This window comes from Cyprinodon tularosa, unplaced genomic scaffold (assembly GCF_016077235.1).
Source record: "Cyprinodon tularosa strain WSP-4 unplaced genomic scaffold, ASM1607723v1 ctg137, whole genome shotgun sequence".
In the NCBI taxonomy this organism is placed as follows: Eukaryota; Metazoa; Chordata; class Actinopteri; order Cyprinodontiformes; family Cyprinodontidae; genus Cyprinodon; species Cyprinodon tularosa.
The window spans coordinates 1,304,856-1,332,361 of NW_024038189.1; the positions used below are offsets into that span (position 1 = coordinate 1,304,856).

The window sequence follows — 27,506 nt, forward strand, 5'->3', positions numbered from 1 at the left end:
CTCATTATATTGAGATACTATCTCATTATAATGAGATACTATCTCATTATATTGAGTTACTATCTCATTATATTGAGATAGTTTTTTTTTGTTTTTTTTTTTACAGAGTGGCGGAAACGGGCTTCCATACATACCAGCTGTATAAGGGAGAAAGAGACTTAATTCTATGGTCAGATAAACCAAACGTAGTTTAAGATCTTGGCTTGCGGCTCAGCTTTTTGTCCACTAGGTGGAGCTAAGGACCACGGTATACAGGTGTTTGGCCGCGAAGAAGAGCCAATATGGCGGTGCAGGTTGAGTTAAATTGTTTGGAAAGTTTTCCCTCACACCTCAGTCCTCTGGATGTATTAATATTAGAAAATCCATTCGAGTCTATTTTCCAAAATGATACTAGCTCACCGACCGTCCTCTTCACCCCGCAGCGGCCTCAGGCCAGTGACAACACCGGCATTTTACTGCGAGTTCATCCGACCACTGCGGAGGAGCTCACCAGCTGCGGGGGAAGGATGGCGGACAGCGACTCTGGACTCCAGCTCCGCCTCTTCACCAGCGAGTATTTCCAAAACCACTACCGGCTCCAGCGGCGCCCATGCGTAGGAACCGTCAGGCCTCTGGAGCCGCTCAGCCTGGATAGAGTCGTTCTCGGAGCCCGCAGCAGACAGAGCCTTCTCTGGGCCGGCGCGGAGCAGTTCACCGGCGGGCTGCTGGAGCTCTGTCGCCTCGGTCAGGAGCCGCTGGTCCGACAGGGAGACCCATTACTGCTGCCCCATCATCCGCTGTTCGGGGAAGAGTCTGTGCAGGTGAGACTCTGGGCCGAAAACCCAACACTTAAACTACTAAAACGTGTTTATATTGCTGTTTGATTATCAAATCAATTTGATTTATTATGCGATTTTCATTGTAGTAGCCTGCAGAGGGCTTTCCAGAGTTAAATTCATTACCCCATTGACAACCAGCATAAGTATACATAATCAGAGGCGGATTTAGGAAATTTGGGGCCCTGGGCAAAGACAGGCAGGGGGCCCTCTAAGAAGACAGCACATAAAACAGACAGGGGCGGCGCTAGATGGGGGGCCAGGGGTGGCCATGGCCAACCTAAGCCGATCACTGGCCACCCCTGTGGCCACCCCTACCACTTTTCCCCCTCTAGTACAGATGATGGCAACAGTAATACTCTCAAGTGGAATATTCAAACCATTTTAATTTTCATATATTAACATTTACTTGACAACAAACATACAGTCATTAATTATGCACATAAATATACTGAAATTAAAGCTAAGTACAGAATTCATGCTCTTTTCAGAACTAGATTTTGTGTTTTATGGGGTAAAGATAAAATTATGTGTCTCTGCAAGTCATCTAGGAGTCTTCAGTGAAATCATAGATAAATAACTATTTTAATAAAAACGTATTAAATAATCAATTTATGTAGATATTTTTACTTGTAAATATCTTTTTTTTGCAGAATGATTATTGATAAAAATAAGTAATGACAATGGAAACGATGTTTGCCCCAGAAACTAAACCTGAAAGAATTGTATCAACTATATATGCGTCTATTTGTTAGCAAAGGCTGGAGGAAAGGATAGTTTATCTTTATTTAGAAAACATGGATGTTGTGCTCATTAATTTTCATGTTGGAACAGTGTAGCTTAACCCTAAGGTTCTGGCACCTATCCACTTATGGCCACCCCTCAACTTACATTGGTTATTGAATAGCCACCCTTTTGTTCTGGCTACGCCTCTGGAAACAGACCCATTATATATATATACATTTTAATAGAATAGACATCCATTATCTGTTCTAGGTTTTGTCCCTCTCTTCTTGTTTTCCTCTCTATGTTTTGTACTCAGCTGACTTTTCATGCTGTCTCTAAAGGAATGAAAGATTTTTTCCAAGCACTAAGCTCACTTAGCTGATTGCTCCTTCCTGTGTTTCCAAAAAGGCCAAAGTAAATAACCCAGTCCTTTTTTTCACTGTAGACAAGCCATGATCTGCTTCTCTGTTCTCCATTTTTCATTTGGATGAAATAATAGCTGCATGAATCATGACAGCAGACAAGATAGAGGAGAGCAGGAGGCGGGGTTACCAATCTACTCGCTCTGGAGAGCAGAGTTCGCTGCTTTTAGATGTGGTCTCCAAAGTCTCCAGTAGCAGAAAAAAGTCGCTAGATTTGACGCTAGGAGCTTTTTAGAAATCAAAGTGCTAGAGGGGTCTGAAAAGTGGCTAAATATAGCGACTAAAGCGCTAAGTTGGCAACACTGCTCTTTGCATGGTTTGTTTTCAAATGGTTTGCTGCTGTCTGTTTGGACCTTTCTGAACATGTGCAGCAAATGGACTGATCCAATATGGTGGACACTGAAGGGGGGGCTGAGATACAGTTAATATTATAAACATTCTGATGGCATTTTAACGAAAGGATTTTTTTTTTCAAAAACATGATTAATGTGCACAAATAAGGAATAGTCACATTAACCATACATGTAAACAGAGTTTTATGGGGCCCCCAGGAACTTGGGGCCCTAGGCACCTGCCTACTATTGCCTAAAGGTAAATCCACCCTGAGTATACATAATTACAATTATACACAGCCCATCTTATACTGACATAGACCGAAAATGAAAAGTGATTTGGTTAAAATAAAAATTCAAAGTTTGTTTCATTCCTTTTTATAAGGGTTTAAATCCTTAGTTATTTTTATGATAGGATATGGAACTACAACTTTCAAGCCTGGCCTTCGACTCCTTAAGGAAATATATTTCTATATATTAACTAAACCTTTATGATTTTCTGCCTTTGTAATACTGGCTGTAACTTTTCGGGGTAGAAAAACGTTTCTAACACTGATCATTTATTGAACAGTATCAAATATTTTCATATTTAAAGAACTTTCAGAAGTTTGAATTCTGAATATGAGCGGACATTTCCTTTAAGCTCAGTTTTTATGCCCGCCATTCCTTACATGCGCCTCCTTCTGACTTCGTATCTTCCTTCGTCATGAAGACAACATCATGCGTCGGGGTAGAGATTAGAACGTTCAGCCATTTTATCCAGTTTTTTGTTTTTTATTTTTGCAGTCATATTGTAAGCAGGACTTCTGTGTATCTATCTGTTAAAGGAGCATTTTCTACATTAATCATCTGTTTCCAGGTTCATCTTTAACGCACCGTTCTGCAGAACTCTGTGTAGCTGTGTTGTTTTACTCGTCTCAATTGTCTCTTGTTCTTGATGTGTTTTAAGGTGCAACAGAACCTTCTGGAGCTCCTGGTTCTGGACTGCAGTCCTGTAAGGCAGGGGAAGATCACAGCAGACACCTCTCTGGTTCTGACGGAGTGCTGGGACGCTGTGGACCCTCCTGGCCGTTCTTTGCCCCCCAGGCCCCCCCGTCTGTGTGTTTCAGACTTTGCTCACTATGCAGACAGCCTGGCCGGGTCTCGGTCTCTCCTTGACAGCCGGAGGTGTCTCGGTTCTGGGCTGCCTGACGTCTTGCAGGCGTTGGAGTGCAGGTTGGACGTATGCGTGGTGGACACTCAACGATGGTCCAGGGTCAAAGGCCCGCAGGGAGAGCTTGTGGACTCAGACGGCTGCGTGTTCATGAGCAAACAGCTGCTTCTGAGGCTGGGTCTGTTCAACCACGAGTGGGTGAGGTTGTCTCGGTCTGCTGGGAGCTACAGAGGACCGGAGGAAGAGGTCGATGTCAGGGTTCGCCCCTGCAGAGAGCGCCTGGTCTCTGCAGTCGTGGTGGATCTAACACCAAGTCCAGAACGGGAGATTCACGAGGATGTGGGCTTCATCTCAGCCACTCTGTGGTTCAACCTGACGGAAGGAGAAGCAGTTCCCTGGAAGAACTCTGCGCTGAGGATGAAGGTAATATTAAACACTATAAAACACAGTCTGAGCTGCAGCTGTTCTGATGTGAACAGCTGCTGGCTGGAGCATAAATTAAACACAAGTCAGTCAGAGTTCTGATAGAACGGATCAACATGGACATTGGTTAAAAAATAAGAGAAGAAATCTGAATATTTAGTGAAGCAGCCCGACTTTGTGAGTAATCTGGAGCGCAGCCATGTTTTATGCTAAGCTGATATCGACTGCATCAGTTCCCACCAAGGGGGACGACTCAGAGGTTTTTGGAAACATTACCACATCCTACTGGCCTTTTGTTAATTTTGCGTTTTTGCTTTCCTGCTAAATAAAGCCCTTTTGTGTATTCTTACCATAACACTAGTTCCTTCAAAGATGGATATGACTGAAATAGTGATGGGATTACGTCGGTGTTTAACGAAGCAGGGGCTAAAATTACAGGAGGATTCGGTAGAACTTACAGTTGCTGTAAACCAGTTTAATTAATTTTGGATGTTCTTTGATCACAGCAAGTAAAGAGCAACAACATTGCCTAACCGCAAGTAGAGCTCAGAGCTGTAAAACATGTTGGATTGGGATTATTAAAACATGTTGGATTGGGAATATTAAAACATGTTGGATTGAGATTATTAAAACATGTTGGATTGAGATTATTAAAACATGTTGGATTGGGATTATTAAAACATGTTGGATTGGGAATATTAAAACATGTTGGATTGAGATTATTAAAACATGTTGGATTGGGATTATTAAAACATGTTGGATTGGGATTATTAAAACATGTTGGATTGGGATTATTAAAACATGCTGGATTGGGATTATTAAAACATGCTGGATTGAGATTATTAAAACATGTTGGATTGGGATTATTAAAACATGTTGGATTGGGATTATTAAAACATGTTGGATTGGGAATATTAAAACATGTTGGATTGAGATTATTAAAACATGTTGGATTGGGATTATTAAAACATGTTGGATTGGGAATATTAAAACATGTTGGATTGAGATTATTAAAACATGTTGGATTGGGATTATTAAAACATGTTGGATTGGGATTATTAAAACATGTTGGATTGGGATTATTAAAACATGCTGGATTGAGATTATTAAAACATGTTGGATTGGGAATATTAAAACATGTTGGATTGAGATTATTAAAACATGTTGGATTGGGATTATTAAAACATGTTGGATTGGGATTATTAAAACATGTGGGATTAGGATTATTAAAACATGTGGGATTAGGATTATTAAAACATGTGGGATTAGGATTATTAAAACATGTTGGATTGGGATTATTAAAACATGTTGGATTGAGATTATTAAAACATGTTGGAATGAGATTATTAAAACATGTGAGATTGGTAGTATTAAAACATGTGGGATTGGGATTATTAAAACATGTGGGATTGGGATTATTAAAACATGTGGGATTAGGATTATTAAAACATGTTGGATTGGGATGATTAAAACATGTTGGATTGGGATGATTAAAAGGTGGGATTGGGATTATTAAAACATGGGATAGGGATTATTAAAACGTGGGATTGGGATTATTTCAACATGTGGGATTGGTATTATTAAAACATGTTGGATTAGTATCATTAAAACGTGGGATTAGTATTATTAAAACGTGGGATTAGGATTATTAAAACATGTGGGATTAGTATTATTAAAACATGGGGGATTGGGGTTATTAAAACATGTGGATTGGGATTTTTAAAACATGTTGGATTGGGATTATTACAACATGTGGGATTGGTATTATTAAAACATGTTGGATTAGTATAATTGAAACATGTTGGATTAGTATTATTCAAACATGTGGGATTAGGATTATTAAAACATGTGGGATTGGGATTATTACAACATGTGGGATTGGTATTATTAAAACATGTTGGATTAGTATAATTGAAACATGTTGGATTAGGATTATTAAAACCTGGGATTAGTATTATTAAAACGTGGGATTAGTATTATTAAAACATGTGGGATTAGGATTATTAAAACATGTGGGATTAGGATTATTAAAACATGTGGGATTAGGATTATTAAAACATGTGGGATTAGGATTATTAAAACATGTGGGATTGGTATCATTAAAACATGTTGGATTGGGATTATTAAAACATGTGGGATTGGTATTATTAAAACATGTTGGATTAGTATAATTGAGACATGTTGGATTAGGATTATTAAAACCTGGGATTAGTATTATCAAAACATGGGATTAGGATTATTAAAACATGGGGGATTAGGATTATTAAAACATGTGAGATTAGGAATATTAAAACATGTGGGATTGGTATTATTAAAACATGTTGGATTAGTATAATTGAAACATGTTGGATTAGGATTATTAAAACCTGGGATTAGTATTATCAAAACATGGGATTAGGATTATTAAAACATGGGGGATTAGGATTATTAAAACATGTGAGATTAGGATTATTAAAACATGTGGGATTAGGATTATTAAAACATGTGAGATTAGGAATATTAAAACATGTGGGATTGGTATCATTAAAACATGTTGGATTAGTTTCATTAAAACATGGGATTAGGATTATTAAAACCTGGGATTAGTATTATTAAAACGTGGGATTAGGATTATTAAAACATGTGGGATTAGGATTATTAAAACATGTGGGATTAGGATTATTAAAACATGTTGGATTGGGATTATTAACACTTGTTGCATTATTAAGACATGGGATTTAGAATATTAAAACATGTTGGATTGGGATTATTAACACTTGTTGCATTAGGATTATTAAAGCATATGGGATTTAGAATATTAAAATATGTTGGATTATGATTCTTAATATCACACAAATTATGTAAGTGGGCACCTATTATTATTTTGTTTCTAGATAAATACCTCGTTTAGATCTTGCCTCCTCAGCTCCAGTCATACCGCTATCACGCTGCCTGGCCCTGGCTTCATGTCCACCATGACCTCTTCCTCCTTTCAGACAAGAAGGGATTCATTTTAAAGACCCATTGGTCATATTTTGGTAATCAAATGTAAAAGCATATCAGGAAAAGTTAACTGATGTCAGTGTTTTAAGTTTCTGTCCTGTGATGTGTCCCTGTGGAGGGGGTTTGCTGAGAGGTCTGCAGACTTTAGCTTTCAAAGAAAAACCTCAGGGATTAACGATCAGCTGATCTAATGTTTTTGTGTTGAATCAGAGACTGAAACCAGCTCCTCCAGATCTCAACCAGAACTCCTCCAGTTTCTGCCGCTCGGCTTCTCTGCCGTTCGCCAGTGAGCTTCACATCCAGCCGGTCCTCTCCCCGCAGTGCGGCCACCTCAGCTGCGCTGACAACCTGCTGGCTGAGCACTTCAGCACGCCACGGTGAGGGTGAGGGGGCTGCCTAGCGGTGGCACAGTCTTCTCTATTGTGTGCATTAGCAGGGGTTCAAGCTGTGTGTCTCCTAACCAGCCTATTGTGACAATTTCCAGAGTGGTTTCACTGGGAGACATCCTGACGGTTCCTGCTAAGAACCCCCCAGACCTGCTGGAAAACAACGCTGACAGGATCCACAGGTACAACGTGTTAATCTGCACGGCTCATCCAGAACAGACGCCTGATTAAAGCTCTGCAAACTGAGCAATAATCTGTGTGGAGCTAAACTGGACCCGAAAAGTTGGACCAAAAACAGTTTGATTTGGGAACTAAAGAAAATAAATTATTTGAAACTCAAAATTAGGGATATCCAGATGCAACTTTTTCATTTGCGATCCCGATATCGCAACTTTCATAACTGGTTGATATCGATATTTACCCGATACGATATAACCACAAATTAGACCTGCTTTCATTAATTATTTCATATTGTAAAAATGCTCGATCAAGTAATACTACTAAAGCAGGGAACAAAAGTAAATGACAAAAGGTTTACAGAACCGTTTAACCGAAGCAAAGTGTTTCTGTGAGCTTGAAAATATCGGTTTTAGATGCCGGCCGGTATCAGTTTTTCAGTTGCCGATATTGATATCAGATCAGGACATCCCTACAGGGGGAAAAACTGCTGGCCTCTCTGGGGTTTATGGAGCTAAATTGGGGCCATAATTTTATAAAAAAAATGTAACCTCGAAAAAAATAAAAATAAAATAAAAATATATATATTAGGGCTGCCAAACGATTACAATTTTTATTCTAATTAATCACAAGGTTTCTTGAATTAATTTTGATTAATCGCTAGCCTACATATTATTGAAAAATACAAATTTTCTGTGGCAACTTAGCCATTGCTTTTTTTTTTTTTTTAGCAAATACAGGATGGGTGAATGGAATGTTTTTCGTTTAAAACAAACAGCTTGACTTTTTAACAATTACATGAGGTCATTTTACCTATTGTTTATTCATCTTTTAGCCAGTTGTTAAGGCAAACTAACTGGTTTACATTTTCTGAATGTAAAGCGGACCGTTCGGTGAGGGCGGTCTGACGCATGCGTGTCGTAACAGCTAAAGTTGAAGCCCCAACAAAGGAATGCTTGGCATTAAGATGATATTTAAAGGAATAGTACACCCAAAACATGATTAGCCTTCATTTTCTACTCACCCCCATGCTGAACAACACTCTGGAGTACTTTTTTGATATCTCAAATGCATCTGGAGATCTGGGAGGCTTCTTGCTGTCTGCTGACATTCAAATAATGGAGGTCTATGGCGCCCGAGACAGAAAGGTCCATAAAAGTCCACAAAAAACGTGTCAATATTCCTCCATACTGCTCGTCCAATGTATTCCAAGTGTCCTGAGTGGGTAGCGTTCATAATTTACTCGAAACGAAGTCATTTAGAATGTTTTTAGAGCCTAAACAGTAGTGTATAGTATTTCCTGAAAGCGCGCACATGCGCGCTCACGACGCTACGGAAGCCGGCAGACCAAACCAGATGAAAGTGCGCATTCAGCGTCTGCTCTGCCAATAATGCAAGCGTAGAAGAAGAAATGTGCTGTTTACCTGTGTAAAGAAAGAAACAACGAAAGAAAAATGTCTGAGGACTTCAGTGTTGAGGAAGAGCATGAGTTCCTTGCCGAGCTGAATGCGCTGGTTTGGTCTGCCGGCTTCCGTAGCGTCGTGAACGCGCATGTGCGCGCTTTCAGGAAATTCAGGAAATCCTCGGTGAAACGAGCAAATCACAACATGTTTATTTATTGTCCGGTCTTTGTTTGTTTTTTTTTATTCATGAACTGTACATCCAGCCAGCCAACTGGTTCTTCTAATTCCTCCATCTCGCTCATGTTGGACAATTGAATTGTGGGTAAAACAGGGCAGGACTGCGTTAATGCGTAAAAAAAAATATCACGTTAATTCCAGAAATTAATCATCTCGCGTTAACGCGTTAATTTTGACAGCCCTAATATATATATATATATATATTTATTAGGGGTGGAACGGTTCACAAAATCCACGGTTCGGTTCGATATATGTTGATTGTTACACCGAAATCCCATAAAAATTTATGAAATTAATGAAAAAATACCCCAAAAGGAAAGCAAAATAATGGATTGTAATTATTTTAAATGATCCACGGAAACCCTGGATCATTTCCGCATGTTTTGCTGCTTTGAATTTAATCATCTGGCGCATGCTCTCTACGATCTCCAAGGAACTCAGAGCGGAGCGGACGGGAGCCACAGCGGAGGCTGTAGGCTTTGCTTTGTGGAGGCGGTCCGGAGCGGAGCGGAGCGCTGACGGAGTATAAAGGATTTTGGGGTTAGCATGACATGTTGCTGTTAGCATAAACAAAACGTGTTGCACCATGCTTGCACACAGTTGCACTTTTATCCCCAGCTTTCTTTCCGCCGTCATCCTAGGTCACTCTAAATGCAAAGTGGTCCCATACAGCAGACCTATAAAGTGCTGCTGGCGCGTCTTCCAACTCCTGTTCTTTCCCACTCGCCATACCCACACAATTCTCCACAACAACTGATTTTTTTCTGCTACACCCGGCTACGCTGCTTCGCTTCTTCTTCTTCTTGTTTACTACTGGTGGTTGGCTGAGCGCGCCCCCCACCCCCCCATCCCTGCTGCCAAATCAGATTTGAGATAAAATCTGCATGTGCAACAAAAGAAAAATAATCTACTAAATAGATTTTTCTTTTGAAAAACATTTTTGTTTTTCAACATTTTAGGTTAAATCTTTTTATTTTTTTGTTTTTTCACTTCATGGCCCTAATTTAGCTCCATAAAGCTCAGATGTCATGCAGCATGGAGCGGCGACTAATAGCTTAGGTGTCTGGAAAAACTATTCCCAGCTGTTGCTTTCAGGAACCAGAAATGTTTTTTAAAACATTGTCCATACTCTGGTTTATTAAACATGCTTCCTTGATCTAAGCTGGAGACGTGTCCTTTAACGTTGCAGGTGTCCGGTGCTCTACTTTAAAGTGCAGAAGGTGCTTCAGTCTGATGCAGAAAGAGGAGGAGCGTTTCTGGCTGATAAAACTCACACCTCTCTCTACATGGTGAACATCTACCTTTAAATTTCCCTCCTGCTCCTGTCTGTAGACTCTTTCCAAGCACAGTAGCACCATTTTCTTGGATGTTTTTGATTCGCTGCCTTTAATCATCCGGCTTCAGCGCTGCAGACGATTGGTTATTGTTAATGTGTTTTTAGGGAGCGTCTACCAACAGCCGGGTTCCCCCCTGCTGCGTGGAGGCAGAACCTCTGTGGAGCAGCCTGTCTCCTCCAGGCCTCAACAAGACCGTGGACGTCCTCATCCGCCTCATCCTGCCTCACCTGGAGCACAGGTAGCTCCGCTGTTGAGGTTGATCCTTATAAGGATTGAGGGAGTTTAGAGTGACCACCTCTGTGTTTTGTTGTAGGGACTCTCTGTCCAGCTGCACCGTCCTCCTCCACGGTCCTGCAGGCAGCGGGAAGGTGACGGCGGTCCGAGCGGCGGGACGCAGGTTGAACCTCCACCTGTTGAAGGTGCGGTTCATTAGTATATCCTCCTGACTTATTTTTTCTTCTTTTTGTTCTGTTTCTGGGAGAAGCCGTCGTTCCTCATGTCGATCTCTCTGTGAGCAGGTGGATTGTGTCACCGTGTGCGCAGACACTCCCGCCGCCATTGAGGCGAAGCTGAAGTCGGCGTTCCAGCGAGCCGAAGCCCTGCAGCCCTGCGTCCTGCTGCTCAGAAACCTGCAGCTCCTGCTCAGAGCTGGAGGTGCAGCTGAGGACGACGGCAGGGTGCAGGCGGCTCTGTGTCAGCTGCTCAGCAGCACCCCCGCCAGGTTGGTACCTGTTCATGATGATTTGAGGTCAATATGTCTACTTTCACAGGCCCTTTAGAGTTGCAAATTGAAGTTTATTAATTTTATTGCAGAGATGCATCCACTGTTGTATCTGTAGTACACATACCAATATAAGTGTTTATTTCTGTTCATTTTTGATATGAAAATATCAGCTTTAATTAAGACCATCAAGGTGTTGCCGTATAGTTTATCGTTGAGATGGCGTTTCAAGTATTCAGGTACTTTTTAAGTCCTTAATAGCCTCCATTTCATAGCCCCCTTCAGGTTATCTGCCATATTGGTTCCCGTTTAGAGATCAAAGTATTTTAAGGCTGAATCCAATTACAGTATTTTAACACCAGGTGAACCGATCCTCCATATTTGCTGCCTTTAAAAAAATAAATTACAGTAATTTGTGCTGAATGCATTAATGACCTAACCTGACTCCGCCAGATGGATTTGCTCTGCATATCCATCTGGAAACCTTCCGTTGAAGTAATTTTGGGAAGGGGCGAAAATACTGGTTAGCTGATTGGCCTATGTTGGTGATAGACGGGCCAAATAAACCAATCAGATCAACGAAGCATATGACGTACTAACAGAGCGACGACGAAGAGGAGCCAATTGATAGATCAAACTCTTGCCGAAACCAGTCGGGAGAAGAGCAAAAACATCTTTTCCTCTGAGAAAAGCCTCCAGAGCAGTGTTTTGCTCTTCTTTCAGTAAAGAAATACTGAAGCCGCCATGTTCTTTAGACTGAACTGTCGCGCTTCTCGTTGTGTCACACCTCAACCCGCCTCAAAGCCAACGCTGATTGGACGTTCGTTTGGTGAACGGCTACAAATTTTCTTTAACGGAGAGTCTCCAGACTGATCTGCGAGTGAAACCTTGAAAGCTCGTGAGATCAGGATGGTCTCACGAGGCTGTTAATGACCCGGCTATAGCAAGAAAAAAAAATCCTGGTTATATTTGCATAAAATATCGGTCCGCTGGTCTATCGCTGTTCAGTCGTCTCTAATCTTCCTCTTGAAGATGCAGCTTCATTGATTCTCTGTGGGGTTCATGTCAGGCTGCAGGATCTTTGCTTCCAGTGTTTCCTCTTGAAAACAAAAAATTTAAAAAGTCTTAGGCGATTCTGGGACGTTAGGCAAAATCTGCGAACTGTTCAGTCATGTTTGTCCTGAAATTAGTAGTTTAGGTTTTTTGGATCCAGTCCTTCAAGCTGTCCTGCAGGTTTTAGACGTTCCTCTGCCTGTTAATAAACTATCTATTTAAATGACCTGTGCTGGAGCAGAGAAACCTCTAACCTTTACTTGGGGATGCCTGATTTAAACAATCAAAGGTGTGAAGTAGGGAAGTAAATCGTTGCCATATTTCAAATGAAAAAGCATTTTCAGAAATGCTTTTTCATTTTAAGAATGTGGCTGCATTGTTTGACTAATAAATGAAATGTAATCAATAATCCTGTTTGCATTTTCATTTTCTTCTTCAACACTGCTCATCCTTTTACTCAATCAAAATGAAAGACATTTGAGATTTATTTTTTGAAATGCACCCCAGCAAAGACATACCAAAATTCAATTTGAAAATGAAAAAGTTGAAAATGAAAAAGTATTTCTGGAAAGGCTTTTTCATTTGAAATATGGTAACGATTTGCTTCCATAGTGAAGATGTGTCTTGTCCTGAGTTTATGTCGTCATCGTTCTCACGGAGTGATGCTAACAGTCATCTGGACAATCAGACTTGATGTAACGCTCCTGTGTTTTCTCTCAGTGTGGTCGTCGTGGCCACGGTGTGCAGAGCTCGCGATCTCTCCTCTGGTGTCATGGGGGCGTTCGTCCACCAGGTGGAGATGGAGAGCCCTGCAGAGGAGCAGCGGCTCTCCATGTTGGTCAGTCTGGGTCGAGAACTTCCACTGGGGAGAGACGTGGACCTGCAGAGGCTTTCCAAACTAACCGCAGTATGTATCTATCTTTGCTTCATTGAACAATGAGCTTTCCTTAAAGTCTGGAATTTTTGTTTTTATCTGCCTGAGTTACATTTCCTTCTGAGCACACAGCTATGAACTGTTCTCTGTAGGGAAATAAAACCCAGTGATTCTCTCTGTGCAAAGACACTCAAAAACAGAATCTAGATATTGCCATTCCAGAAAGGGGTCGGCATTCATTTGTCTTCAGAAATGACCCCAACAGACATGAACTAGTGACGAGTGTTTCACCCTGGTTTCTGCTGCTGTTTCCAATCTAAACCCCTCAGTTTCTCCCATACACCTTTACTCTTTCCAAAAAAGTTAAAAAACAATCCACTGGACCTTTTTTTTTCCAAGTTTGAAGACGTTTTGCTTCCCATCCAGGAAGCTTTTTTAATTCAAAGTGTCAAAAATAGGGTTGAGTTTGAGGCTTTATAGATCGGACCAAAAACAAAGCCTTTTTTTGGCTTAGAAAACATGCAAATTGAACCTGATAAACGGGTCCGCCACTTAGGAATGGGGGTTATTTGAGTTCTTTGTTAGCCTCTAACAAAATCTCAATCTCTTTTTCTGACTCTATGGATTTAAAAAGCTTCCTGGATGAGAAGCAAAACATCTTCAAACTTGGAAACAAAGTCGATTGGATTGGATTGTGTTTCAACTTTTTTGGAATGACTATAACCTGGATGAGTGAGAATCTTCACCTGCACCTTTGCGCATCTTCTCAGGGCTATTTGCTGGGGGATCTGAGGGCTCTGCTGACCGAAGCTGGAAGGGCCGCCTGCAGAAGGTTGATCCACGCCTGGTGAGACTAAAACAGTCTGATCATTTAGCTCAGATTCTTAATTATCTATCCTATCTAATAGGAAAGAGGAGAAGGTCGTCAACAAATGTGGGCTTTGGTGATTATATTTACACTCAAAGGCAGCGCTATCATTTATTTTAGATCTCTGTTGGTAAAAATATTATTTTTCCTCCAAAAAAGGTTTATATTTATTTATAGGAATGTATTTAAATCTCATCGAAATCCACCTTCATGACAAGAATTAAATGAAATGAAGCCCTGATTTGCAACAGATCCTGAGTGTTCAGAAAATTAAAGGAAAAGTCCAGTCAGCAAGGAATTAATGAATATAGCATTAATCAGTAAAAAATAAAAACAATAAGTCTGGGAGCGGACATTTTTTGCCCAAATATAGTAACCCCTCCCTCCTGCCATCTTCCAGCAGTGAGGTCACGGTGCGGTAAGCCTAGCGCCATTCTCCCCGCTTTCCAAGCTAAATCAATGGGAACTACTAGACACATCTGCAATCAACAACAATTATTGAAGATTTCCAGATGACTTCACCATTGAAATTCACCAGAGCTATAGTGAAACTGACAATGCCCACGTGCATGGCAGCTGGATGCTGGAATACATCCGGGAAAAGTGAAAAAAAAAAGAGTTATTCCACCTTTCTGATTCCTGATCCTCCACGGACGGGTTGGTCGTTGGATCGCCAACTTGAAGAGGGAGGATTTGCCATCGAACTTCTGGCCAGAGAAAAAACCCGTAATATGTAGCCAACATTTGGAAGAAGAATGTTTTCAAGATGACTTGGATAATAGCGCGTTGTGACAAACACCAGATACAGCACTGGGACTTGATCAACAGCCGATACCGCACCGTGACGTCACTAACCGGTAGGTGGCAGTAGTGTTAATAATAATAATAATAATCAATCCAATTTGTACCGCACTTTTCATTAACAAAAATCTCAAAGTGCTGCACAGTGCAAATAAAATCAAAGATAAAAATTAACATCATAAAAATCATGTGGAGGCAGAATAGGCTTGCTTAAATAAAAAAGTCTTCAAGCCTCTTTTAAAATCAATCAGTGGTTGTGGAGCTCTCAAATGATCTGGGAGAGAGTTCCAGAGACGGGGGGCAGCGACAGCGAAAGCCCGATCTCCCATGGACCTTATTAAAAACTGATAAAAATCCTTTGGCTAAATTCCCATCAGAACGCTGATAATATTAAGTGTGTCTCAGCCCCCCCTTCAGTGTCCACCATATTGGATCAGTCCATTTGCTGCACATGTTCAGAAAGGTCCAAACAGACAGCAGCAAACCATTTGAAAACAAACCATGCAAAGAGCAGTGTTGCCAACTTAGCGCTTTAGTCGCTATATTTAGCCACTTTTCAGACCCCTCTAGCACTTTGATTTCTAAAAAGCTCCTAGCGCCAAATCTAGAGACTTTTTTCTGCTACTGGAGACTTTGGAGACAACATCTAAAAGCAGCGAACTCTGCTCTCCAGAGCGAGTAGATTGGTAACCCCGCCTCCTGCTCTCCTCTATCTTGTCTGCTGTCATGATTCATGCAGCTATTATTTCATCCAAATGAAAAATGGAGAACAGATAAGCAGATCATGGCTTGTCTACAGTGAAAAGAAGGACTGGGTTATTTACTTTGGCCTTTTTGGAAACACAGGAAGGAGCAATCAGCTAAGTGAGCTTAGTGCTTGGAAAAAATATTTCATTCCTTTAGAGACAGCATGAAAAGTCAGCTGAGTACAAAACATAGAGAGGAAAACAAGAAGAAAAGGGACAAGAAGAGAGAGACACAACCTAGAACAGATAATGGATGTCTATTCTATTAACATTTCTCTATCTGTAGAATGGGGCTGTTTTATGTCTTCTCAGTTCAGAGGGCCCCCTGCCTGTCTTTGGGCCCCAAATTTCCTAAATCCACCCCAATACACCTACTGCCAGAGACCAGAGGGAGGTGACTTTACTGATCCGTGTTCTGTCTGCATCTCTAAGTCTTTAACAGAAGTAACTCCAAAGAAGATTAAACGTTAGTTTGTGTAGAAGATGAGCCTTAAAATGAATTTCTGCTGTGCATAGATCAACAGTTAAGCTGGTCAATAACAGATTGCAGATTGTTCTGTCGAATTGTCTGATCTTTGAAGTGTTGTTTGTGCAGCCGTGGCCGGCGGCAGGAAGACCTGTGCGCCTGTGGGGTCACCATCACAAACCAGGACTTCATCTGCGCCCTGGAGATGCTGCAGGACGCCCAGTCTAAAGCCATTGGAGCTCCAAAGGTGACGGTTTGAGCTGCTCAGGTTCACTTTTGTCAATTTCCTTCATCATCAGTTAAAACCGAACCAGAGGGGCTCTCTCCTCTGACCTCAGCAGTTAAAGGAAAAGTCTGGTTAGTAAGGAATAATCAATGGATTATTATAGCTAAAACTGATACCATTGCTGTGATTTTATGAATTTAGCGTTACCGATACCGCACCGTGACGTCACTAACCAGTAGGTGGCAGTAGTGTTCTTTGACAAACATGGATGCCTACAGTAAAGCACATTCACATGAAAATTACTCTTAATTAAAAACACTGATCATTTATTCAACAGTGTGTAATAATTTTATATTTAAAGTACTTCCAGGAATTTGAATTCTGACTATGACTGGACTTTTATGGAGGACCAACTCTGTCATATTTAAAAATAAATACAGAAATAAATAAATGCTCAATAACTATAAACATACAAGTAATTGCCAACAAAAAAGAAATTCAATTATACAGTAAGACATAAATGTATATAACTTTTAATTAGCTTCTTTATTTATTTGCCTTTGTAATATTTACCTTATTTATTTTTTTGTTCTTTATTTTATTTTTTTTATATTTCTGCCTGCCCTTTTTACATTTCTGCCTGCCCTTTTTACATTTCTGCCTTCCCTTTTTACATTTCTGCCTGCCCTTTTTACATTTCTGCCTTCCCTTTTTACATTTCTGCCTTCCCTTTTTACACTTCCCTTTTTACATTTCTGCCTGCCCTTTTTACATTTCTGCCTGCCCTTTTTACATTTCTGCCTGCCCTTTTTGCGTTCTGCCTTCCCTTTTTACATTTCTGCCTGCCCTTTTTACATTTCTGCCTGCCCTTTTTACATTTCTGCCTTCCCTTTTTACACTTCTGCCTTCCCTTTTTACACTTCTGCCTGCCCTTTTTACATTTCTGTCTTCCCTTTTTACATTTCTGCCTGCCCTTTTTACATTTCTGCCTTCCCTTTTTACACTTCTGCCTTCCCTTTTTACATTTCTGCCTGCCCTTTTTACATTTCTGCCTTCCCTTTTTACATTTCTGCCTGCCCTTTTTACATTTCTGTCTTCCCTTTTTACATTTCTGCCTTCCCTTTTTACACTTCCCTTTTTAAATTTCTGCCTTCCTTTTTACACTTCCCTTTTTAAATTTCTGCCTTCCCTTTTTACACTTCCCTTTTTACATTTCTGCCTGCCCTTTTTACATTTCTGCCTTGCCTTTTTACATTTCTGCCTGCCCTTTTTACATTTCTGCCTTGCCTTTTTACATTTCTGCCTTCCCCTTTTACATTTCTGCCTGCCCTTTTTACATTTCTGCCTTCCCTTTTTACATTTCTGCCTGCCCTTTTTACATTTCCTGCCCTTTTTACATTTCTGCCTGCCCTTTTTACATTTCTGCTTTCCCTTTTTACATGTCTGCCTGCCCTTTTTACATGTCTGCCTGCCCTTTTTACATTTCTGCCTTCCCTTTTTACATTTCTGTCTGCCCTTTTTGCATTTCTGCCTTCCTTTTTTACATTTCTTTATGCATTTCTGTCTCATTATGCAAATGAGGAGGGGGCGTGTCCTGGAGAGTCAACTTCTGCTCATTGGTTGGCGGTCCATCTTCTTAACTCGCAGAGCTCAGAGTACTAGTTAAATGTTCTCTTTTCTGTTGCTGTTGTTCAATAAAAGTATGTTTTAAGATCATTTGAGGCGAGAACCTTTTACTTTTAAGCATCTCCATATGGCCCATTCACAGATTTAAAGCGTAATTTAAAAGAAAATGTTCCGAACTTGAGAGGACCGCGGCACCAGCGGAGCTCTGAACCTCACGGCAGCCAGGTTTAACCGCAGCCCGTCTGCAGCGGCCCTCTCTCAGCGTAGCCGTGTGTGAAGCATGTTGGGTAGCATTTATTGAGCATTTATTTATTTATGTATTTATTTTTAAATATGGCAGAGTTGGTCCTCCATAGACTTTTCCTTTAACAGGTGTAGAAAGCAGAACATGAATCTTGGTTATTTTACAGCAGTATGTTGGCAGGACTTTTTTTTTCCACACTTAATTCATAATGTTTGTCGGGCTTTTCAGGGGAAAAGTGTTTTTCGCTCTAATAAAACATCTCTCTGACAGTGCAGGGTTTAAAATGAATAAAACCAGACCATTACACCCTGTGGTTTCCATCCTGGCTGGCAGTAAAACATCTAACCTGGTTCATTCTTAATGAGCAGATCCCTAACGTCCGCTGGGAGGATGTTGGCGGTTTGGAGCAGGTGAAGAAGGAGGTCCTGGACACCGTGCAGCTTCCTCTGCAGCGTCCTGAGCTCCTGTCTCTGGGCCTAAACCGGACCGGAGTCCTGCTGTACGGCCCACCGGGGACAGGGAAGACTCTGCTGGCCAAAGCTGTGGCCACAGAGTGCTCCATGACCTTCCTCAGGTAGGTTTACTCCATGCAGCAGGTCTGCACTCCCTGCTTCAGAGCTTTACTAGTTTCTAAAGCTGGGTTTAAGCTTCTTCTCATCTTTTCTGCCACAGCGTCAAAGGTCCTGAGCTCATCAACATGTATGTGGGTCAGAGCGAAGAGAACATCAGAGAAGGTTTGTATCATCACTCAACCTTTAGACCCCTTAAGAGTCTGGGTTTATTTTCCTCTTTAAGGCGTCTGTTTGTCTTTATTTCCTGTTTTTTTGTTTGTTCTCTGTAGTTCCATGTCAAAGAAGAATGGTTATTTTTACACAGACATGTAAATAATTAGTTTTTATCTAGCTAATAGCTTTTTGAACTCTTTTTCAACTTCTGAGGAACATTTTCACTCTGATCCTCACAGCAGAGCCGCCATTTTTATATTGGAAAATGTCACTTCTGAGGCGACCAGTGTCCCTATAAGTTTATCTCCAATCAGTTTTATCACACAAACATAAGTTTTGTAGTGGCTATAAATTAGCTAAAAAATACTGATATCCAGTCAGACAGCTGCTGGAGCTCTTTTCGTCTTTTAGCTCAGACACTAATAAAAGAAGAAAAATGTTAGCTTCAGTTTATTGTGCTGAATAAAACCCTACAGAAACGATATTTTTTGTAGAAATCACAGATTTATTTAAAGATGTGACCCAAAGATGGGAGGAGATGTGTGGAACACAACAATGAAACGGCAGAAATGGAAAAATTTGTCTTCTTACATAACATCTAATAAGCACTACAGACTGCTGTTGATTTAGTTTCCATTTATTTATTTGTATTTAACCAGATATTTCAACTGAGGACTCATCAGGCCAAGATGTAATGGCGTGTTGGGTTGTCGGCGCCGGTCTGTGCTCGCCGTGCGCAAGCCCATAGAAGCGTTTTACCCTTTTATATTTGGCACAGATGTCGGTGCAGTACTCGCAAAAACCACAAGGGGTCGATGATCAAGATAACTGGTGGAAATGTTGCAGAGATAAAGTGAAGAATCAGTTTATGTACCACTACAGGTTTCCCGCGGGTCCTTAAAAAGTCTTAAAGTCTTGAATTCTTCAAAATAAAACTAAGGCCTTAATTGGTATTAAAATGTCTTAAATCAGTCTTTTTGTCTGGAAAATATGAGCAAGTGTAAATGTAACCAAAATTGTCTCCAGCCAAGAGTTTTCTCCATGGCTAAAACCAGGGAACATACATGAGGCTCAGTGGATTTAGTGCAAGAAGTCATTCAAGCTCAGAACGATGGGAATTAAGGCAGTGGAGTCGCACATGCGAAGCACGAAACACAAAGCGTCAAAATGGAGTTACAGAGAAACAGCCGGTATTTCTCAGTTTAGTTCCACCCTTGTCTCTGCAACGCCTCCACTTATCACCAAATCAAACATACTAAGAAAACCATACAAAGAAAAATAGCTGCTAAAAAGACTTAGCACTGGTTATGTTGGGGCTTTAAAACTGATTTGTTTTGTTCCCTGCTAAAACAAAGTTTGTGAATTCAGTTAAATAATTGTTCAAATATATCTGTCATTTGTGTGTTTTTAGCTTTCTTCCTGTATGGGAAGCTTTTCAACATTTGAAACATTAGTGCAGTGGTTTATGTTAAAATAAACCTTTGGGTTAAGTTGTCGCAAGCAGGTTTTTCTGGTGTTTCTTGTGAATTTGGTCTTAAATTTTTATTTCAAGTGGCATTAAAACGTCTTGAATTTAACTTGCCTTATGCTGTAGGAACCCTGCACTATCAAAATGGCCGAGTGCAGTGTTGTCACTACCCGCTAGTTTTAATTTGGCACATGCTAGCAGCAGGCACGACGGAGAATAAATGTCCCGAATTCACACATTTTGGCATTTACCTGCCAAAATGAAACTGCCAATGAGGAGAGTGGGCCAAACTCCTGCAGAGCTGAAATAAAGAGCTGATGAAGCCCCATTTTCTGTAGAAGTTCTTACTGCTGCATACTAAGAAGCACGTAGCAGTAAGAAACATGGAAATTGAAATGGACGAATGAGTTTAATTTGCATGTTTTCTAAACAAAAACAAGGCTTTGTTGAGCTGCTGTATAAAGCATCAAACTCAACGCTATTTTTGACATTTTGAATTGAAAAAGCTTCTTGGATGGGAGAGAAACGTCTTCAAACTTGGAAACAAAGTCCAGTGGATTGATTCTTAACTTTTGGTAATCAATCAATCTAGATGTTATTTTCTTCAATTATTCGATTAGTCTTACAGATGCTTAAATTAATATTTCATTTAAAAAAGCAAAACGTAAATATATATGTTTATCCATACATATAAATCAGATTTTGTTTTTACTGGAATAAAGCTTTTTATTTACAAACATGTTTATTGTTTAAAATTGTAGCTTTCTTTTAATGACTCTTAATACCCCATTATCACTACCCTATCAGGGAACCGAGCCAGGGACACGCTTTTTCAAGGGTCGTGTAAATGGGGTAATAAGTCGCTCTTTTAGAAAATGATATGTTTTAGAAACCATGAACCATTTCTCTCTGTAAGAATTCAGTGACTAAGTTAGTTGAGGATTATTTGTCACTTGATTTATCTCGATTGTTTCATCCCTTGTCTCCGATTTTGTTTGGGTCAGTTTTCCACAGAGCACGCTCCGCAGCTCCCTGTGTCGTCTTCTTTGATGAGCTGGACTCTCTGGCCCCCAACAGGGGGCGCAGTGGAGACTCTGGTGGGGTGATGGACAGGTGTGTTTATCTTTTTCTGTGGACTCCTGCTTCCTTCTCTCTGTGCTCGGCTCCATTACCTTCTGTCTGCTCCTCAGAGTTGTGTCTCAGCTGCTGGCTGAACTCGACTCGCTTCAGTTGTCTGCTGGAGTTTTTGTGATCGGAGCAACAAACCGTCCTGATCTGCTGGACCAGTCGTTGCTCAGACCTGGCAGGTAGGAAAACCCTCAGAATTATAAAAGCATGATTGTCCATAAGGTGAACATCAGATTCAAGCTTTCAAAAACCTACAATGCAGCAATTGAATTGATCCCTTCCCGCTATCTTCGCAACCCCAAATCCCATACAGGGGAACATAAGATCTCGCCTATTCAGCCAGGCCAACCATTCCCTTTAACGACCCCCCTTTCAGAGACATAGACAGGTATGGGGCATTGCAGGCTAACAAAGAAGCCAAATGACCCCCATTCCAAAGTGGTGGACCCGTTCTTTCCGTCTCAATTAGCATTTTTTCTAAACAAAAACATGTATAAAGTCTGGATCTCACTATTCTAAACACTGTTTCCAGAGGCGTAGCCAGAAAATTTTTAAAAGGGTGGCCATTCAATAACCAATGTAAGTTGAGGGGTGGCCATAAGTGGATAGGTGCCAGAACCTCAGGGTTAAGCTACACTGTTCCAACAGGAAAATTAATGAGCACAACATCCATGTTTTCTAAATAAAGATAAACTATCCTTTCCTCCAGCCTTTGCTAACAAATAGACGCATATATAGTTGATACAATTCTTTCAGGTTTAGTTTCTGGGGCAAACATCGTTTCCATTGTCATTACTTATTTTTATCAATAATCATTCTGCAAAAAAAAAAGATATTTACAAGTAAAAATATCTACATAAATTGATTATTTAATACGTTTTTATTAAAATAGTTATTTATCTATGATTTCACTGAAGACTCCTAGATGACTTGCAGAGACACATAATTTTATCTTTACCCCATAAAACACAAAATCTAGTTCTGAAAAGAGCATGAATTCTGTACTTAGCTTTAATTTCAGTATATTTATGTGCATAATTAATGACTGTATGTTTGTTGTCAAGTAAATGTTAATATATGAAAATTAAAATGGTTTGAATATTCCACTTGAGAGTATTACTGTTGCCACCGTCTGTACTAGAGGGGGAAAAGTGGTAGGGGTGGCCACAGGGGTGGCCAGTGATCGGCTTAGGGTGGCCATGGCCACCCCTGGCCCCCCATCTAGCTCCGCCTCTGACTGTTTCTGACATTTTGAATTGAAAAAGCTTCCTGGATGGGAAGCAAAATGTCTAGTCCAGTGGATTGTTTTTTTTACTTTTTTGGGAATGACCATGAACTGGATGACTAAGAATCTTCACCAGCATATAAAAGCATGTGTGGAACCAGTGGGGTGATCTCACGTTACCTTTCTTTTCTCTCCGTCTTCCTGCAGGTTTGACAAACTGGTCTATGTTGGGATCAATGAGGACCGAGTGTCCAAGCTGAAGGTTCTCAAGGCCATCCTCAGAAAGTAAGAACAGCTCGTTAAATGGGGGGGGGAAATAAGTTGGGCTCATTTGGAACATCGGGTTAAATGTGCTTTAAAATTGTATCTCAAGCCCCTGTCACACCTTGAAGATTTAGACCAGTGTTTGCCTGACGTACGGAAAAATCGGGTAAAAACGCTGGCATACATTGAATAAGTTATGGTTTAGTATAAGCAATGAGGGCGCTGAAACACGCTGGCACACGTCGACATACGTCGAGAAAACGTGTGCCAGGGTATGCCATAAGTGGGCCATAAGTTCCAGGTAAGTTATCCGATCGTTGACATCCGTTCAGTGTCGGTTACTCATCAGTCGTGGCATCTAGCTTATCCAAAACCTCTGAGTAACTTATCATGAACTTATCTGGATAAGTTACGCATATCAACGTATCTGACGTGCCTCAGACGAGCGCTGAACGCGTTTCTAACTTCCAGCTACTGTATAATGGCGTATTGGCAGCGTTTTGGTATAAAGGGGGTTCACAGGAGGAAACCGTCAGTTCTCCTCCAGACTTCATCCCTATCATAGGGTGAGCCAGAAGGTGAGTGATGGATCCTCCCTGCGTTCACGCCCACCACCAACAAACTTCCTAGCTGAATCTGCTGCCACTGCAAACCTTTTTATCCATTCTTTTTTGTGAGGCGGCCGGTAAACAGCAGCTAGGATAATACCGTGATCAAAAAAAATCTTTTTATGCAGAACGGGCGCCTCCGAGCGTCTGAGGGGAGCAGCTTTAACTGATGCTTCGTAATGCGCATTACGCTGCCGTGTGTTATGCATAAGTTAGGCTGTCATTGAACACAAGATATGGACTTTTTATTAATACGCTATGTATATATATATTAGGGCTGGGCGATAATTCAATAACGATATATATCGATCGATAGACGTGTGGCGCAATAGAAAAAAAGAGGGTCGATAAAAGTTCGATAAAAAAAGAAACGCAGTTTTCCTTCCTTCTCATTGTAGCCTAGCATGTAGGTTTATGCTAGTCACTACTTCCTCCCAACCAATCGCAATCGCGGACCCAGGCATGCCGTCACCACGCGCCGCCCTCTCAAACCACAACACAGAGCACATGAAGATGTCGCAGCAAGGAGAGGCGGAGGGAATTGTTCCAAAGAAGGGTTTTTGTAGTTCGGCAGTCTGGCAATATTTCGGTCATGGTAAGTCAGACAAAAAACAAACACAGTCATCTGGAAAATGTGTCGGGAACCAGTGAAAACCAGTCTGATAACGAAACCAACTTTTTTTTATCATCTCAGCCGCTCACACCCACAGGAGTACGAGCTGTGGAGGCCCTGGCGCGGCTCTCCTCCGAGGAATCTTCGGAAAATATATATATTTTCAGTTCTGGGTAGTTTCCCACGTAGTTCTAACAATTGAGATAAAAATGCTGAGGGGCCAGAAACTTCAAATTAATAACTCAGGTTAAAGCAGGAAACGGGGGCGGCGGTGGGGCATTTATTTATTTGTTATATTTATTTTGGTCTCTTTTCTGGTCACTTTAGTTTATTCTTTGTCAGTATTTAATAACATAACTCAGGTCTCTTAAGTTATTTTTCTTTAAAACAATTCTGTTATGGTTAAAAAAGTTGGTTAAATAAAGATTTAATTGGAAGTCTGTGTTTGTGTTCTTTATTAAAATTAAATCATTTAGCAATATTATAAAAAGTCCAGGCAGAGCTGCACATAAAATATGGTTTCAAATCTTTTCAATAATTATCGATATCGATCAATATGCATTTTTTTTTATCGATAAGCTTTTTTCCAGCCCTAATATAAATATATATATATATATCTATAGATATATATATATATATATCATATGCCAGCGTTTGAGTAGATTCTGGGACGTCGGGCGTACGCTGGCTAAATCAGCAAGGTGTGACAGGGCCCTGGAGGAGCGTTTCCTGTTTGAGTTGACGTACCTTCAGCGTGCTTCTAGGTTCAAGTTGGAGCCTTCTGTGAACCTTCAGGACATCGTGGATCGCTGCCCCGCTGTCGTGACCGGGGCTGATCTGTACGCTCTCTGCTCAGACGCCATGACAGCTGCCATCAAGAGGAAGATCCATCTGATCGAAGATGGTAAAAAAAAAAAAACACAGCTTCCTAGATGTTCTGCTCCTGCATGCTCCCCTCGGCTACAACAACAAAAAATGGCAGTTTCTCAAAATGTGTACTTGTGCGTTCTCATGTGCTTGTGTATTTGAAAAACATCATCGGCCTCAGCCCGAGTACTAAAGTACTGAAATCTCAGAGCCAAGTAAAAGTATAAGTACCTCTCCAAAATATGACTTTGGTAAAAGTCCAAGTCACTGACTGAAATGTTACTTGAGTAAAAGTCTTAAAGTATCTGAAATGGCTTGTACTTAAGTTTAAGAATTACTGTAAAAATAGATATACTCAAGTAATGTAGTAAAAAGTAGTGCAGTTTGAATGACTTTTTTTTTACATTTTGGTCAACTTTGAAGGTTAAATTCACCTAAAATAATATAAACAACCAAGTGTTGGATAAATTTAGACTGGCTTTGCGAAAAAGGCGTATCCTATTGGTGTTGCTGAACGAGCCCAGGCAAGACCCGACTTTGTAGTCAGCAGGCGGGGTCAAAACACTTGCTATTTTACTCAGTAACTAAACCAAACATGAAAATGTATCGGAGTAAAAGTATGCAATTAAGTTTGTAAATGTAGTGGAGTAAAAGTGAAAGTTTTCAAAAAAATTTATACTCTTGGAAAGTATAAAGTACTCCAAAATATACTTAAGTACAGTAGTGAAGTATTTTTACTTCGTTACTATACGACACTGCCTAGACCGAGAACAGACAAATTCCCCGGATGTTGTTCTCACCCCTCCCTATTTACCCAGCATGCATCAGAGCAGACTTGTCCGTTCTCGAGACTGACAGCTGTCCCAGCATGCACTGCGGCAGCAGCAGCTTCGACGTTAGCGCTCACAGAGCTCAGAGTATTAAGTTAAAAGTTCTCTTTTCTGTCGCCACTGTTCTATAAAAGTACGTATTAAGATCATTTGAGGCAAGAACATTACACTTTTAAGCGTTGCTATATGGAATATTTACTGATTTAGAACATTATTTAGAAAAAAACTCTGATGTTGAGAGGACCGTGGCAACCAGCAAACCTCTGAGGATAACCGCAGCCAGGGCTAACGTTAGCCTGTCTGCACCGTCTGCAGCAGCCCTCTGGCTATTTGGCGATTTTTTTTTTTTTTGCTTTATTTGGCAAAATGTTCATTTGATTTGTGTTTATCTGACTGTTTATCATTATTCCCCCACTAAATGAAAAAAGTGAATTTATTATTATCTGTAGACTATTAATAACAGGAGGTGAAATGCAGCTCTAGACAAGCTGAGCGTGTGGTGATGTCATCAGTACGCTTCTGTTCCAATTTACCCATATTTATGCTGCGTTCTCCCTGAGTCCATACTTTCCCGTGTTCTTCTCAAGAACATACTTGGCGAGAACAGGAGTCCGTACTCTCATTCTTGTGAATTGAGAAACGGCCAATGTTACATTTTCTTTCTCATAAACCAGAGAAGAAATCCACCTTTGTTTATCCAGAGCAGCAGTTTTTCCTTCTCTATGATCAGTTTTTTTTTTTTTCTCCTCCAGGTCTGGATTCGGAGGACTCTCCCATTTTCCTCTCTGAGGAGGATTTCTCAGTTGCTCTGAAAAACTTCAAGCCTTCTGTTTCTGAGAAGGAGCTGCTACGATACCAGAACATTCACCAGGAGCTCTCTGGAAAGTAAAAACCCTCTGTGAGGCCTTTTTTTTTTTTTTTTTTTTACTGATGTCTGAGAATCATTATGAATAACTGTAAAAAGCAACAAAATGTAACATGAAAAAGGTTAATTTATAAAGAAACAAACGGAAATAAAAGAGTAGAGCTCTTTAAACAGAGAGTGGGTGTCTGTTTTTTTTCTTTTTTTTCTTGGATTTTTAAAAAGTGAGCTGTTCAGATCTCCTTCTGTGTGAAACGTTAAGAAATTTATAAGATTTCTGAAAATTGTTGAGCTGAAATTTCAAACTACATACAAAATAAATATAAAGAGTCTGATTGGTTCCTACAGAGGAATTAGGTCAGGTAGGAAACTTTTCTTGTACTCCTTGAAGTTGAAGTGTTTTATCAATCACCTGCAGTCGGATAACTGGGAATCTGGACCAGCTGGAAAAACACCAATGGACTTCCCTACACGTTGACAATCCAGATTGGTATTAATCGAACCAGTTTTGCAGAATATAGGGGATCTTGGTGATGTCGTCTATGTTTGCAAAGTTCAGAAGTAAATTTCCCATATTGGCTCAGAGAGAAGAAGATCTGGTGTCTCAACCCGTTTTGTTTGGGCAAGCGGAAATTCTCCCATTCTTAACCTTTAAAAGAGCAAGTTGCCCCGTTTTTGATCACTTACAAATGGAGTCCCCTTTTCCCTCACTGAGGTCTAGAATCACAAGGTCTATAGCCAGCCATTCAGCAAAGATCCTGCTACATGGCTGAACATCTTATTTTAGCATTTGATCAATTAGATGAGCCCTTGAATGATATATTACCTACTGGAAATGAAGTTTGAAAAAAAAAAAAAAAGTTAACAATTTAAGAAAAAAGATAAAAAGCTAATTGAA

General features: G+C 40.5%; 1 protein-coding gene across 1 annotated transcript; it reads left to right on the top strand.

Annotated features, from left to right (window-relative positions):
* Positions 1 to 245: 245 nt before the first annotated feature.
* pex6 (peroxisomal biogenesis factor 6) lies at positions 246 to 26,700 on the top strand. Its single transcript, XM_038278029.1, has 18 exons — positions 246 to 800; positions 3,245 to 3,871; positions 7,064 to 7,230; positions 7,338 to 7,421; positions 10,246 to 10,345; positions 10,498 to 10,631; positions 10,707 to 10,812; positions 10,912 to 11,114; positions 12,888 to 13,074; positions 13,812 to 13,888; positions 16,052 to 16,169; positions 18,387 to 18,592; positions 18,691 to 18,752; positions 21,216 to 21,324; positions 21,402 to 21,518; positions 22,772 to 22,849; positions 24,814 to 24,953; positions 26,499 to 26,700. Exons 1-18 carry the CDS (start codon positions 282 to 284, stop codon positions 26,633 to 26,635), a joined length of 3,171 nt encoding a protein of 1,056 aa, XP_038133957.1. The 5' UTR covers positions 246 to 281; the 3' UTR covers positions 26,636 to 26,700.
* The last annotated feature ends 806 nt before the right edge of the window (positions 26,701 to 27,506 follow it).